A 12500-nucleotide genomic window follows, 5' to 3' on the forward strand; every position below is an offset into this window, starting at 1 on the left:
CTACATGCATGACATTTTTCTTTTACCCGTTAACCATCCAAAAACCTACAAAACAGTCCATTAACATCGTGGTGAAATGTCAACAGGTCAAATTTCACAATAAAGCGTAATTTTCACCGTTTTCAGGGTACCTATTTGAACGCATTTGTCCTAAGGCGTTCATCAGATCATCAAATTTGTTTCGATATTTGTTCTAGACAAGTCTAAGATTCAAAGTTCTGCTAAATATTAATTATCAGATTGATCAACGAGGAAATCATAAAAACAAACATTATAAAACATGAGCTGGTGTAAATGTGACAGCGCCCTCTGCAGGCGAGGCCGTGAACAGCATCACAACATGAACACAGTGATTGATTAGATATTTATTCTGGTTTTATTTCAGATATTTTGAAAATGTCAGAGAGGCACACGGGCTACACGATCTGAAGCTAGTCGGCCAAACATGAGCACCAGATATTTATCACAGAGAAAAAAAAAACATATTTACAAATATAAATTAACAAATATTTCACCGCCAAAAGACACCGAGACAGACGAGTATTACATGTTATAAAAGCTGTGACGAGATGAAGCTGTGTGTAGTGCAGATCGTTCACATTCATCAAACTTTGGTCCAAAGAGAAACATTTCAGTCGCTTGATGAGTAGTTCTTGTTTTTTTATAAAACATGGCGTCCCGCAGAACGCCGCAGATTCAGTTTGGAAAAAAAGGTCCAAAAGAAAGAACGAGAATGTACGACTCAAACGAAGCGTCACGGACGGCTGAACGGAGGCAGTGAGCTCGAAAGTCTCTGAGAGGAACCTGAGGCACTGGAGAGGCGGCGTCGAACATCCATCCGTGAGTTTAGACCCCGTTTACGCCTTTTAATACGACCACGAACACGCCGGATATCCTGACATCAGAGGGCGGGCGGGTTAACCATCGACGAACAAAACTGAAGTTAAGGGAATTTGGTGACGAACATAGACCGTCTGCACGCGACGTAGACCGTCTGCACGCGACGTAGACCGTCTGCACGCGACGTAGACCGTCTGCACGCGACGTAGACCGTCTGCACGCGACGTAGACCGTCTGCACGAGACGTAGACCGTCTGCACGCGACGTAGACCGTCTGCACGCGACGTAGACCGTCTGCACGAGACGTAGACCGTCTGCACGAGACGTAGACCGTCTGCACGCGACGTAGACCGTCTGCACGCGACGTAGACCGTCTGCACGCGACGTAGACCGTCTGCACGAGACGTAGACCGTCTGCACGAGACGTAGACTTGCCTCGGAGGATTTCGGCGTCCTCCTGAAGGAGTGCGTTTGTGAAAACGTGAACACGTCAGGCGTAAACGGGGTCTAAACATCAGGGTTCCTACGTGGTTTTGACAAAATACCGGATCAACAAACTTCCGATCCCTCTGCTGCGTCTCTGATTGGCTGAAACCTCAGGAACGCCGTTCGTCTGTTTGGACTCTAAAAAAAAGTTCCAGAACATTTGGAGCGTGTTTCTGTGGCGAGCTGGGAGTGAGCGCTGTAGGAACCCTGAGAGCTGAAGAAGAGTTTGTTTCTGATTGTTCGTCTCCGACGGCGTTCAGTGATTCCTGGAGTTAAAGAATCCGACGCTGGTCGGCGACTCCTTCACCGTCACCGTGATGAAGTTGGCGGTGACGTCCGTGACGAACACTTGCTCCAGGAGGCTGTGGGCCGGCCGCCAGTCCGTCTCCGTGTCCGACTCTGTGGCGTCGTCGCCGAAGCTCGGCCGGCTGTTGTTTGGGAACAGATCGGCGCCGTGCTCTGATTCGCTGCTGCTGGTCTCGTCTGAGTCCCCGGTGCTGAGTTCGTTCAGGCTGCGCGTCTGCACGTTGTGTTTCCGCTCCTCGTGTCGCCCGCCGCTGCTCCCCGCCAGCTTCTTACCCTCCGCTGACGTCTCCCTCCTCCGCTCCTCCCTCGTCCTGCCCTGCTCTGAGGCTCCGCCCGCTGGCACACTGGAGCGCTGCACGGACGCCGCTCGAGTGTCTTTCAAACCGCCCGCTTTGACCATCACGCCGCCGCTCCGTAGGCTCGTCCTGGACGCCACAGCCGCGTTGCTTCCGGCCACCGTCTTGCCGACGCTCTGCAGGTTGAGCGCTCGCAGGTTGAGCGCCTGACTCGCTCGGTCTCGAGGCGTCAGCGAGGACGCCATTTTGGACTGGCTAGAGTTCTGCTGTTTGTGTTGAAGCGACGCCGTCGGACCTCCGCCACCCTCCTGCCTCCTCTGACTCAGAGAGGAGCGCGCCGCCGTCTGACCGAAGCCGCCGTGCATCATCGCTCCTCCTCCTCCCTGTTTCAGCGAGGACGCTTTGAAGCCATCTCTGCCGCCCGACGTGTCCGAGTGCGAGCGCTTCAGCTCGGACAGCGAGTTCTTGCTGTGAGAAGACGAGCTGGTCTTATAGGAGGAGGACGGGGACATCGAGCGGCTCGTCCACATGCTGCTCAACGATCCAGATTTGGAGGCGGCGGTCTGAGAGAAGGAGCTGGAGGAGGTCTGAGAGGCTGCGGCGGCGGCGGCCTCCTCTCTGGAGCTCCGGCTCAGCCCGGTGTACGTGAAGCTGGCCGGCTGCAGAGGCTTCTTCACCCCGGGGCGAGTCTCCTCCCTGGACGGTCTGAGGACCTGGTGGTGGCGTGGGGGTGGCGGGGGAGGGGGAGGAGGGGGAGGGGGAGACGGTCTGCTCTTGGCTTGTCTCAGCGCCCTCAGGTCGGGGGGCAGCGGCTTCCTCCCACGCTTGCGCGGAGGCTCGGGTTTGGCGAGCAGGATCTGAGGCCTCTTCTGGGGGACCGGGTGGATGCGGGGCGCCGCCTTCGCCTTCTTCGTGTGATCTTCTTCATCATCCTCCTCTGAGGACGAGGAGGAGGCAGATGATGTGAGGCCGGAGGACGAGGAGGACGAGGAGCGACTGTCTTTAGTTGCAGCCGGCGCCGGCGGCTGAAACGATGAAGAAGAAGAAGAAGAAGAAGATGAAGAAGAGGAAAGGAAGATGTTTTGATTCTGTTCTTTTAAAAACCTTCAGCAGAGAAACGTTACCTGAATCTTCCGCGGCCGTCCTCGAGGCCTCTTTCCTTTTTTCTGGAACAGAAGCTCCCTCTCTTGTTCTCTGAAACATGACGACACAGTTTTATCTGTTAAATCGTTCTGATCTGCTTCAACGACTCGCCGGAAACTTCCTGAAATCATCACATTCTCACCGAGTCACTTCCTGCTTCTCGTGCTTTCACTTTTTAAAAAATCAACTTTGAAGGAATGAGGAAAACGAAGAACTGTGTTTTAGGATCCGGTACAGAGAGTGCACTGCTGTAAAAATAGAACAGATTCATATTTTTTTCTACTTTTTTTTGCATGAATCTCTTAAACAACTTCAGCCCTGCTCAAAAACATCAAATATTGAATAATTATCAGGAATTTAACCCTTTAAATGCCAGAATCATGTAATCAAACTGGCATTTAAAAAGGTTAAATTCCTGATAATTATTCAATATTTTGGACATTTTCGCCCTCCAATGTCCAAACAGGGAACTACATGTTAAATCTGATGCTACACAAAAACTAAGAATGCATCAAAGTCAATATTTTGGATAATCTTTGACATATCCAAGATTGATTTAAAAAAAATCCCCCAGCCACCAAATATTTGTTTTATGGAAAATAACTCATTTTTGTGTTTTTTTCTTAAATAACAACAGTGATATCAAGTAATCAAACTGGCATTTAAAAGGTTAAATTCCTAAAAATGATTGAATGTTTGATAGTTTTGAGCAGGGCTGAAGTTGTTTAAGAGATTTATGCAGAAAAAAATTTCAATCTGTTCTATTTTTATATCAGTTTTTTGGAAGTGGACATTTTTGTCCTTAATGACTTCAGAGGGTCGTAAATGAAACTGATGACAAAAACCTTTTTGTCTTATTGACTCATTTTATAGAAACTGATTAAATGTTCTCTCTCACACACACACACACACACACACACACACACACACACACACACACACACACACACACACACACACACACACACACACACACACACACACACACACACACACACACACACACACACACACACACACACACACACACACACACACACACACACACACACACACACACACACACACACACACACACACACACACACCTTTTGTGAAACGCAGCCAGTAACCTCGGATCCAAAATGTTTTCTTCAGGCTCCCAGCTGTTGTGCCTGAAAAAAACCAAACAGAAAACGGTTCATACAGATTTTTAAAGCTCTCAGTCTCTTTGCAATGTTTTGAATTCTGACTGCAGTACCCGTTTTAAACACCAGGTGTCAGAGTTACATGTCGCTCAGTAACAGATTGTGTTGTTTTTAAATCACAAGGTATTGAAAAGTTTCAGAGTGTAGAAAGTTTAAAGAACTATAATAAAAAGTGAAACGTTTTGTCAGGATATTATAATCATGTTTTATTACGACTAAAACTAGAGACGCACTGATTGGTCAGCAGCCGATACCGATGTTTGAAAAAACAGTTTAGACAAATCTCAGAACAACAGTTTGTTTCATGACTACTTTTGGTGTTACCCAGAACTTCCACCAGATGCGTGATAACATGTATAAAACCTTTTAAACACATCAACAAACACACAGACGGTCGTTGTTCTGAAACGTCAAAACTGAGTGTTTTATTCTGAAATTAAACCGGATGTGTTCATGTTGTTTCGGGGTCTGACTTCCTGCAGAAACCTGAGCGCTGTACGTTACTGTGCATGTGTTTATCTTAACCTCGTGTTTGTCTAGTGTTAGACTGTAAAGTTTAATTTATATTTTAAGATTTGGGAAATTTCAGTTTTTACACTCTGTAGTCATGAACACACACATAGGCTGAAGTATATACACACATGCACACAAACAGGATCCTATGAACATGAACTAATGGAGAGATGTCAGAGTGATGGAGCGGCCCACAGCGGGCGCTCCTGAGCTGATGGTGGGGAGGGGCTTTGGTGCCTTGCTCAGGGGCACCTCGGCACCTTCTCCAGCTACCAGAACAACTTCCATATTTGGTCCGCACTGGGACCTGAACCGGCGACCCTCCGGTTCCCAACCCAAGTCCCTACAGACTGAGTTACTGCTGCCCCCAAACGTCTAGATTCATGTAAACTTTATTCTTTATGTCCTCTTCTAAATGTGAGGACTGTAGGGCTTCATGTTTTCATTTTATACACCTCTAAACATGTTGTTTAATTTATGTGGACTCTAGAGCCGGGTTCCCAAACGTTGCCTCGCCATGGACCCTCCTATAGGATTACCCTCTTGCAGGGACCCCCCCTCTTAAATATCTTTCCCCCTTCCTGTGAAGGCGAATATAAAACATTTTTTGTTAAAAGTATTTTGTCATTTCTGACCAATAGAAGAACAGGTTTTAATCTGCAGATAAAAAAACATAAAATTAAACTTTTCTAACATTTCATTTTCACAAATTATGATGTAAGTTAATTTTTGTCCTCTTCCCTCCAAGTTCCTGGGACCCCCCAGCACCCACTGGTGACCCCCCAGGTGGGTCAGGACCCCTACTGTGAAAACCACACAGACCTAAAGACCATCTGATGGATCCTGACAAATAAACAAAAACATGTAAACACAGCAGCAGCTTCACATCTGATGGAGGTTTAAACTGGTCTGAAACCACAATAACTGCAAAGTTAATAAAATAACACATGCCCTTTAAATTAAGACAAAATAAAGACATTTTCATGTGTTTCTGTTTCATTTCTCCTGGATTCAGGGGATTCAGGGGATTCAGTGGAGCCTGCAGCTTGTGTTTTGGCGCTAGCATCAGCTGCTCGGTGTTCAAACTGCTCAGAAAAACATTAAAATAGATCAGAAATCACTTCAGCGTGATACAGATCTGTGTGCTACAGAGGATCCGGTTTTAAACCCTCTGCTGGGGTGAAAACAGCCGCAGCAGGAGCGTAAACACGGCTGCGGAGCCTGGCATTGTCTGCTGCCATTTTTCACCCCGTTAGCTTCTGTATGTGTCGTTAGCCGCGGCGGCTAGCAGCGGGCTAACTTCTGTATGTGTCGTTAGCCGCGGCGGCTAGCAGCGGGATAGCTTCTGTATGTGTCGTTAGCCGCGTCGGCTAGCAGCGTTAGCCGCGGCGGCTAGCAGCGGGCTAGCTACTTACTTAGACGACCACCCTCTCCACTTGACCAGATACTCGAACTTTCCCTGAAGAAGAGAACAGAAAAGGGGTCAGGGTCACGTGAAGAACCGTGTCCGGTGTACAGAGGAAACCCCGCGGAGCCGTTAGCGGCGATTTCTTACCTTTCTGGGCCGTTTGCTGAGGATGCATTCCGCATCAAATACCTGGCCGACTGTGACCCCCTCCATTACTACAGCAGCCCCTCAGAACGGGCGGAGAGCGCGTTTTTGACCTCACACGGCCACCGTACTCCTTCAAATCACAAATATACATATAAAAATACAAAATTAAGGAAATAACACAACAAAATGACCTTTATACTCATTTAAAATCACGTTTTATATATGTTATTTTTACAGGAATTGTTATATATGCATGTTTTTGCTTTTATTCCAAATTAAGGTGGTATTTTCTATATTTTTATTATTTTAATCTGTTTCCTTTGATGGTTTTAATCTTTCATTTTTTTAAAAATCTTTTGGTGGTTTTATTATTTTTTACATTGTTTTATTTCCATTCATCTTTAATGTGTTAGTTTTTACATTTTTAACCATCGTCTTTCTACCTTTTCTCTTTTTTTAATTAAACAAATATTGACAGAAACAACAAACCGGTGAGGAAGGCTCGTTCTGGTGGGCACAAAATATACACATTCACAAACAGGACCTGTTGACATGCATTGAGAGCTGTCACAAGGAGCGTGCCACAGCTGTTGGGGGTTCGGTGCTAAAGGTACCAATAATCCAGGAAGTGACCTGGCACCTCTCCAGCCACCAGACTTTGGTCCACACCAGGACTTCAATCGACTGATCTACTGCTGCCCGCTTTCACACCGCCACACCCAGGACTCTCACTCTTTCACGGTCATTGACTCCCTGAACCATTTCAGTCAGATAGAAGTGATTGTACCCGACCTAAAAAGCCTCTGCATGTTTCTAATAAGCTCCACGAGCAGAAACGTGCTCAAACTAGGATCAATATTGGAGATGCTTTTGAAAAATGGAGAGAGGTTAGAACACAGAAAGGTTTACAGACCCATGCAGAGCTGGATAAACACTGAAGCTTCAGAGTCCACCACATGGTGATCTGTGTGAGCATGGACTCTAGAGGGGGGGGGGGGGGGGGGGGGGAGACAGCTCTCTATGATGATTAGAATTTAGACTGCAGTACCCATTTTAAACACTAGGGGTCAGAGTTACATACTGCTCCTTTAACGTCGCCTCTTTTGCATTATCCTGCTCTTATCATGACACCTTTTCTCATTAACTGTCACATTAACTTCCTACTTACTGCACAACTTGTCTGAAGGTATGAACTTTTTTTTTGTTTGGTAATTAACAGGTGTTTAGTTTATTTCATTGGTACAATCCTGAAGGGTTGTAAAGACAATGCATTTGTATTTATTCTCATGTATTCTTATTTTATTTGTAATAAACTGCACGCTTTGATCGTGTCTTTTCACTGCTGAACGATGACGGATTATTTTATTTTATCTTATAAAGTGACATTAAAAGGAAAATATTGGTTAAAAGTTTCTGTTGTTTACTCTATCTTTTTTCTTTATTTGTGCCTTCATGTTTTTTGAAAATGAAGGAGAGTGAAGGTTCACTGTTGTAGTTTTGAGTAAATATAAAAACATCATGCGGAACCTTTGCGCCTGCGTCTAGAGGGGACTGGGGAGCTATTTCTGTGTTGCACAACAGTTATATGTGTTTCCTTCAACATGTTTGGTGTTTCTGTTCAGCGGTGAATGACAGTGAAGTCCTTCTTTAAGGTACTGAACATTTTAAAGATAATGTTTAATTAAAAATATCAAAGTTATTACGGAGTTAACAGTCCTGTTAGCATGCTAAGCTAAGCTCAGTGCTGATACTGTAGGTCAGAGGAGCCGGATGTAAGAATTTATTATTTAATCGATTAATAAAGATAATTAAATCAATCTAAGCTCGTTCAGTCAATATCAGTGATACTCACCTTAATACTTAATGTCAGCTAACCGAAAATAATCTTGCATAGTTCAAAAATCCTCCAAACCTCACCTGAAAACCTTCGATTTGAAGACTTTTCTGTGTTTTATCAGAATATTACACACCTCAATGTGACACTGTGGATATCTATATAATCTTCAGTGTTTGCTGGATAATTCGGCTTACATGTGACCCACCAAGAATACATTACATGATTAAAAATGACCGTTTTATAAGCAGGTTCAGTATCACAGTACCAGCCGCCATGACTGTTTCGATCAGAGGGTTTCTAATATTTCCAGCTTGATTTACATCGAAAGAGTTTATGATTATAAAAGTATTATTTTGCCGAATTGAAGAGTGGCTTTAACCATGCTAGAAAATGTATTTATTAGGACTTCAACAGGCAGGTCCCATGTTTTAGTAAGCAAGTTTAAAGTAATGTTACACTTTCTGAACGGAGTTTGGTCCAGTAGGTTTTTATTTACATAGAAAGTAAGTTTTAAAGAGACAGTTTCAATTATGATTCAACAACAAGTCATTTTCTAACTTAAATAATAAATGTATAATGGTTCCATGTGGATGCTGGTTGTGATGGGACTTTTTCTGGGCTTTTTAATGTTTTATGGAAACTAAAATATTGAAGTCTAATTGTTAAATTGTAAAAAAAAGTTCATAAAACTTGCAGATATGTTTATTTTTGTTGGGAATAAAATAAAGCGTGTCTGACTCCTGGCGTTCTTCTTCGTCCAGGTCTCCCCCCGCTGACCCCTCTCCAGGTGTGGACTGACTGCAGGTCCAGCCATGCTGCTCCCCCTCCTGCTGCGTCAGTCCCTCCGCTGCCCTCAGGTGTTGTTGACACGATGCGCCCGGTGCCACACTCAGAGGACGCTGCACTCTCAGGCCGAGCACTTCCTGCGCCGGAGGCTTCCTCTGCGCTCCCACGCTCAGAGCCGAGGCGTGAAGAGCCGTAGCAGGAAGTCCAAGAGCCAGGAGGAGGATTGGAAAGCCAGGAACAAGACGGTGTTGACGTACATCGCTGCTGCGGGCGTGGGAATGATCGGCCTATCGTACGCCGCCGTGCCGCTCTACAGGCTCTACTGTCAGGTGAGGGAAAAAACAAAACAACTTCCTGTTTGTAACCTATAGACTGCAGGTGTGACGACCTCCAGGCTGCAGGTGTGACAGCTGTGTGTGTGTGTTTGTGTGACAGGCGTCGGGGCTCGGCGGCACGGCGGTGGCCGGCCATGACACGGATCAGGTGGAGACGATGAAGCCGGTGAAAGAACGCATCATCAAAGTCTCGTTCAACGCAGATCGACACGCCAGCATGCAGTGGAACTTCAAACCGCAGCAGACGGAGATCTTTGTAAGACCTGAATCATCTTTTTTAAACTGTCATCATAAATCTTTATTCTTTGGGTCTGAACACAAGATGAGGAGGATTCTTCATAAGATAAGAGAATCCTTTATTTATCCCACAACGGGGAAATGTACAGTGTTACAGCAGCAAAGAGCAAAGACTGCAAACAGAAAGTGAACATAAAAAAATAAAATAAAAAATGTACAAAAAATAGATAGATACCACAAAATAGATTTTAGAAAATAGATTTTAAAATATATATATATATTTGTGGTCCTGGTCTTGGTCTCGACTCGGTCTCGTCTTGGTATCAAAACGTTTGTCACATGTTGACTCTTGTTCTGTGATGTCCAGGTGGTTCCAGGTGAGACGGCGCTGGCTTTCTACAAAGCAAAGAACCCCACAGACAAGCCCATCATCGGCATCTCCACCTACAACGTGGTCCCCTTCGACGCCGGGCAGTACTTCAACAAGATCCAGGTAACAGCTGCTCCACACGCGTTCCCTGAATGCATCGCTCCGGGTCCAAGCTCAGCTCTCTAAATGTGTTCTTTGTCGTATCTTTTTAGTGTTTCTGCTTCGAGGAGCAGCGACTGAACCCTCACGAGGAGGTCGACATGCCCGTCTTCTTCTACATCGACCCCGAGTTCGACGAGGACCCCCGCATGGCCCGCGTGGACACCATCATCCTGTCCTACACCTTCTTCGAGGCCAAAGAGGGGCAGAAACTTCCTCTGCCCGGATACAGCTACAACTGACCTGACAGGAGCGCCATCATCCTGATCCTGATCCTGATCCTGATCCTCAGCTCAGTCTGAGTCAAAACTGAAAGAGGAGAAAAATAATCAACCAGGACTCTCCATACACTAAAACTTCAAAGTTGAAATGCAAACGAAACCTTTGACTGTGAAGAACATTTAGCTTTTTGAGATCACTTCCTGCTGTCTCACGTCATCAGAGATTCAGGACGTCTGGTCGTAGCCGAGAGCATCATCAGCAACATTTAGCTCCTGGATAAAAAAAAAATTCAGGTCGTCAAAATGTTCACTCCTTGGAGACCACATGTTTTAAAACAACACAACCTCTATTAACTTAATGTTTGATATCGGGCTGTCAGCAATCACAATTAATCTCATTTTGTCCCTTCAGGCTCTCCGTAGATACTCGTCCTCAGTGTCTCTCTGTAGTCTCAGTGATGTAAAAGAAGAACACTGCTGCATCTTCGAATGTCTCATTTCACTTTAACAAACTCTCAGACAGTAATATCCACCTGATGACATCACACATTGACCTGATGACATCACACATTGACCTGATGACATCACACATTGACCTTATGACATCACACATTGACCTGATGACATCACACATTGACCTGATGACATCACACATTGACCTGATGACATCACGCATTGACCTTATGACATCACACACTGACCTTATGACATCACACATTGACCTTATGACATCACACACTGACCTTATGACATCACACATTGACCTTATGACATCACACATTGACCTTTGTTACTTGGTGAGGAGACGTGGATCAGAATCGACCGTTTGAACTTCAGAGACTTGACTCATCTCTTTAAAGGACGCCGTGACTCGAGGGCGTTGATCTGAGACTGAAGACTGTTTGTGTTTGACGCCCGAGAGACCGACTGAGTGACTCGATGTGTCTGTAGGTGACGAGTTATTTCAACACACTGAAGATGAATGAATAAAATGTATTTAAATCTGTAATCAAGATTTGAGCACTCTGTTTTATTTCTTTAAATCTGTGAACATTTCTCCTAAAGCTGAAGGACGATGTTTCCAGCCCATACTTATATATTAAATTAATATTAAATATATTATTAAATAATATTAAGGTAGATTATTCAGGTGTTTTTAAGAGCTGCTATTTTCTTTAATTTAGTTGAAAACGAACTTTAAGATGTTTTTATGAGGCTCTGCAGGAGAGGAGCTCGTGAGGTGTCGTTTGCTGTTTTGGCCACCAGGTGGCAGCAGAGGAAAGAAAGTGCTCAAGAAGAATTTTAGTAGAGTTTACTGGGGGGTAGAAATGGATCATCAACTCTTACTTTTCTTTAATCAGACTATATGGCATGAAGTTGTAGACACCAATAGGAGCCCAACAATCTAAATTCTGCTGCCTTAAAAAAAGCTAAAGTCAAAATAACTTTACTATTTTCAACGTGTTGTTTAAGACATTTAAGCACTTTCACACACTTTTATTTTGAAGGTACAAACAGGATGCAGTACGTTCTTTTTCATCCTGTACAGACGACGTCACACAGGCAGCGAATGAACGTCTCCAGCGTCAGGTCCCGGGCTCCAGGTTGGCATGGCAACTCAGAGGATGGACCAATCAGATGCCAGCGGGGTTAGACTCCCACCTCTCCTCTCTCCCTCCGAGACCCCTCCCCCTCAGAGCAGGAGGCGGCGGGTGGAATAGTAGGGATCCGTCAGTCCTCCTCAGTCCGGAGTCCAGGAGCAGAACGGAACCGTCTGAGCCATCAAGTTGCTGCTATACTTTCCTCCCACAGAGGACTTTGGTGGATTCAACAGTGGGATTTGTAGTTTTTATTTTCACCATCTGAACCAGGTGACCAAACTGTGTGTTGCATGTAAACAAACGCAGAGTGAGAGTCTCCCCCCCACCCGACGCTTTGAGGGACTTTAACCGACCCGGGTTCACCTGAGCGCGTGTCTGTCTCTCGTCTCTAACCGGACTCTGAGGAGGAGAGGGTTCAGGCTTTACGGTGCCGGGTCTCATCCCATCATGGGACACGGCAGCTGTCACCTGGCGCGAGGATGAGCCACAGAAGCAGCCCGGCGCGGGCGTACGACTTCCTGCTCAAGTTCCTGCTGGTGGGAGACAGCGACGTGGGGAAGGGCGAGATCCTGGCGAGCCTGCAGGACGGAGCCACCGAGTCCCCGTACGGATACAACATGGGTGAGTG

At 45.6% G+C, this 12500-nt stretch overlaps 4 protein-coding genes and 2 long non-coding RNA genes across 6 annotated transcripts in view; 3 read left to right on the forward strand and 3 right to left on the reverse strand.

Moving 5' to 3' along the window:
* Positions 1-12500, reverse strand: part of arg1 (arginase 1) — a 213217-nt gene that overhangs the window by 154567 nt on the left and 46150 nt on the right. The gene's annotated exons all lie outside the window — the stretch shown is intronic.
* Positions 351-6442, reverse strand: LOC132955417 (chromobox protein homolog 2-like). The gene is made up of 5 exons (XM_061028268.1): positions 6327-6442; positions 6187-6230; positions 4160-4225; positions 3053-3122; positions 351-2953 (listed from the first exon to the last, which is right to left on the reverse strand). Exons 1-5 carry the CDS (start codon positions 6390-6392, stop codon positions 1583-1585), a joined length of 1617 nt encoding a protein of 538 aa, XP_060884251.1. The 5' UTR covers positions 6393-6442; the 3' UTR covers positions 351-1582.
* On the forward strand, positions 7878-10366 carry LOC132955660 (cytochrome c oxidase assembly protein COX11, mitochondrial). Its single transcript, XM_061028599.1, has 5 exons — positions 7878-7978; positions 8925-9278; positions 9385-9540; positions 9889-10014; positions 10104-10366. The coding sequence occupies exons 2-5, from the start codon at positions 8976-8978 to the stop codon at positions 10290-10292; spliced, it is 774 nt and encodes a 257-aa protein (XP_060884582.1). The 5' UTR covers positions 7878-7978; positions 8925-8975; the 3' UTR covers positions 10293-10366.
* On the reverse strand, positions 10412-11198 carry LOC132955662 (uncharacterized). Its single transcript, XR_009665945.1, has 3 exons — positions 11118-11198; positions 10583-10867; positions 10412-10541 (listed from the first exon to the last, which is right to left on the reverse strand). It is a non-coding gene; the product is annotated as an uncharacterized LOC132955662 (long non-coding RNA).
* On the forward strand, positions 10867-11314 carry LOC132955663 (uncharacterized). Its single transcript, XR_009665946.1, has 2 exons — positions 10867-11068; positions 11109-11314. It is a non-coding gene; the product is annotated as an uncharacterized LOC132955663 (long non-coding RNA).
* LOC132955680 (ras-related protein Rab-40B-like) overlaps positions 11980-12500 on the forward strand; it is a 20581-nt gene continuing 20060 nt past the window's right edge. Inside the window, exon 1 of the mRNA XM_061028626.1 lies at positions 11980-12493. Within this exon, the coding sequence (XP_060884609.1) occupies positions 12352-12493 (142 nt within the window). The 5' untranslated portion in view covers positions 11980-12351. The remainder of the gene's footprint in view (positions 12494-12500) is intronic.

The sequence above is a fragment of the Labrus mixtus genome, chromosome 21 (genome assembly GCF_963584025.1).
Source record: "Labrus mixtus chromosome 21, fLabMix1.1, whole genome shotgun sequence".
In the NCBI taxonomy this organism is placed as follows: domain Eukaryota; kingdom Metazoa; phylum Chordata; class Actinopteri; order Labriformes; family Labridae; genus Labrus; species Labrus mixtus.

Coding starts and splice junctions, on each gene's coding strand:
- LOC132955417 (XM_061028268.1), bottom strand. CDS start 6,392: ATGGAGGGGGTCACAGTCGGCCAGGTATTTGATGCGGAATGCATCCTC. Junction 6,231..6,326: donor TCAGCAAACGGCCCAGAAAG/GTAAGAAATCGC, acceptor TCTCTTCTTCAG/GGAAAGTTCGAGTATCTGGT. Junction 2,954..3,052: donor GACGGCCGCGGAAGATTCAG/GTAACGTTTCTC, acceptor TCATCGTTTCAG/CCGCCGGCGCCGGCTGCAAC.
- LOC132955660 (XM_061028599.1), top strand. CDS start 8,976: ATGCTGCTCCCCCTCCTGCTGCGTCAGTCCCTCCGCTGCCCTCAGGTG. Junction 9,541..9,888: donor CGCAGCAGACGGAGATCTTT/GTAAGACCTGAA, acceptor TGTGATGTCCAG/GTGGTTCCAGGTGAGACGGC. Junction 10,015..10,103: donor AGTACTTCAACAAGATCCAG/GTAACAGCTGCT, acceptor GTATCTTTTTAG/TGTTTCTGCTTCGAGGAGCA.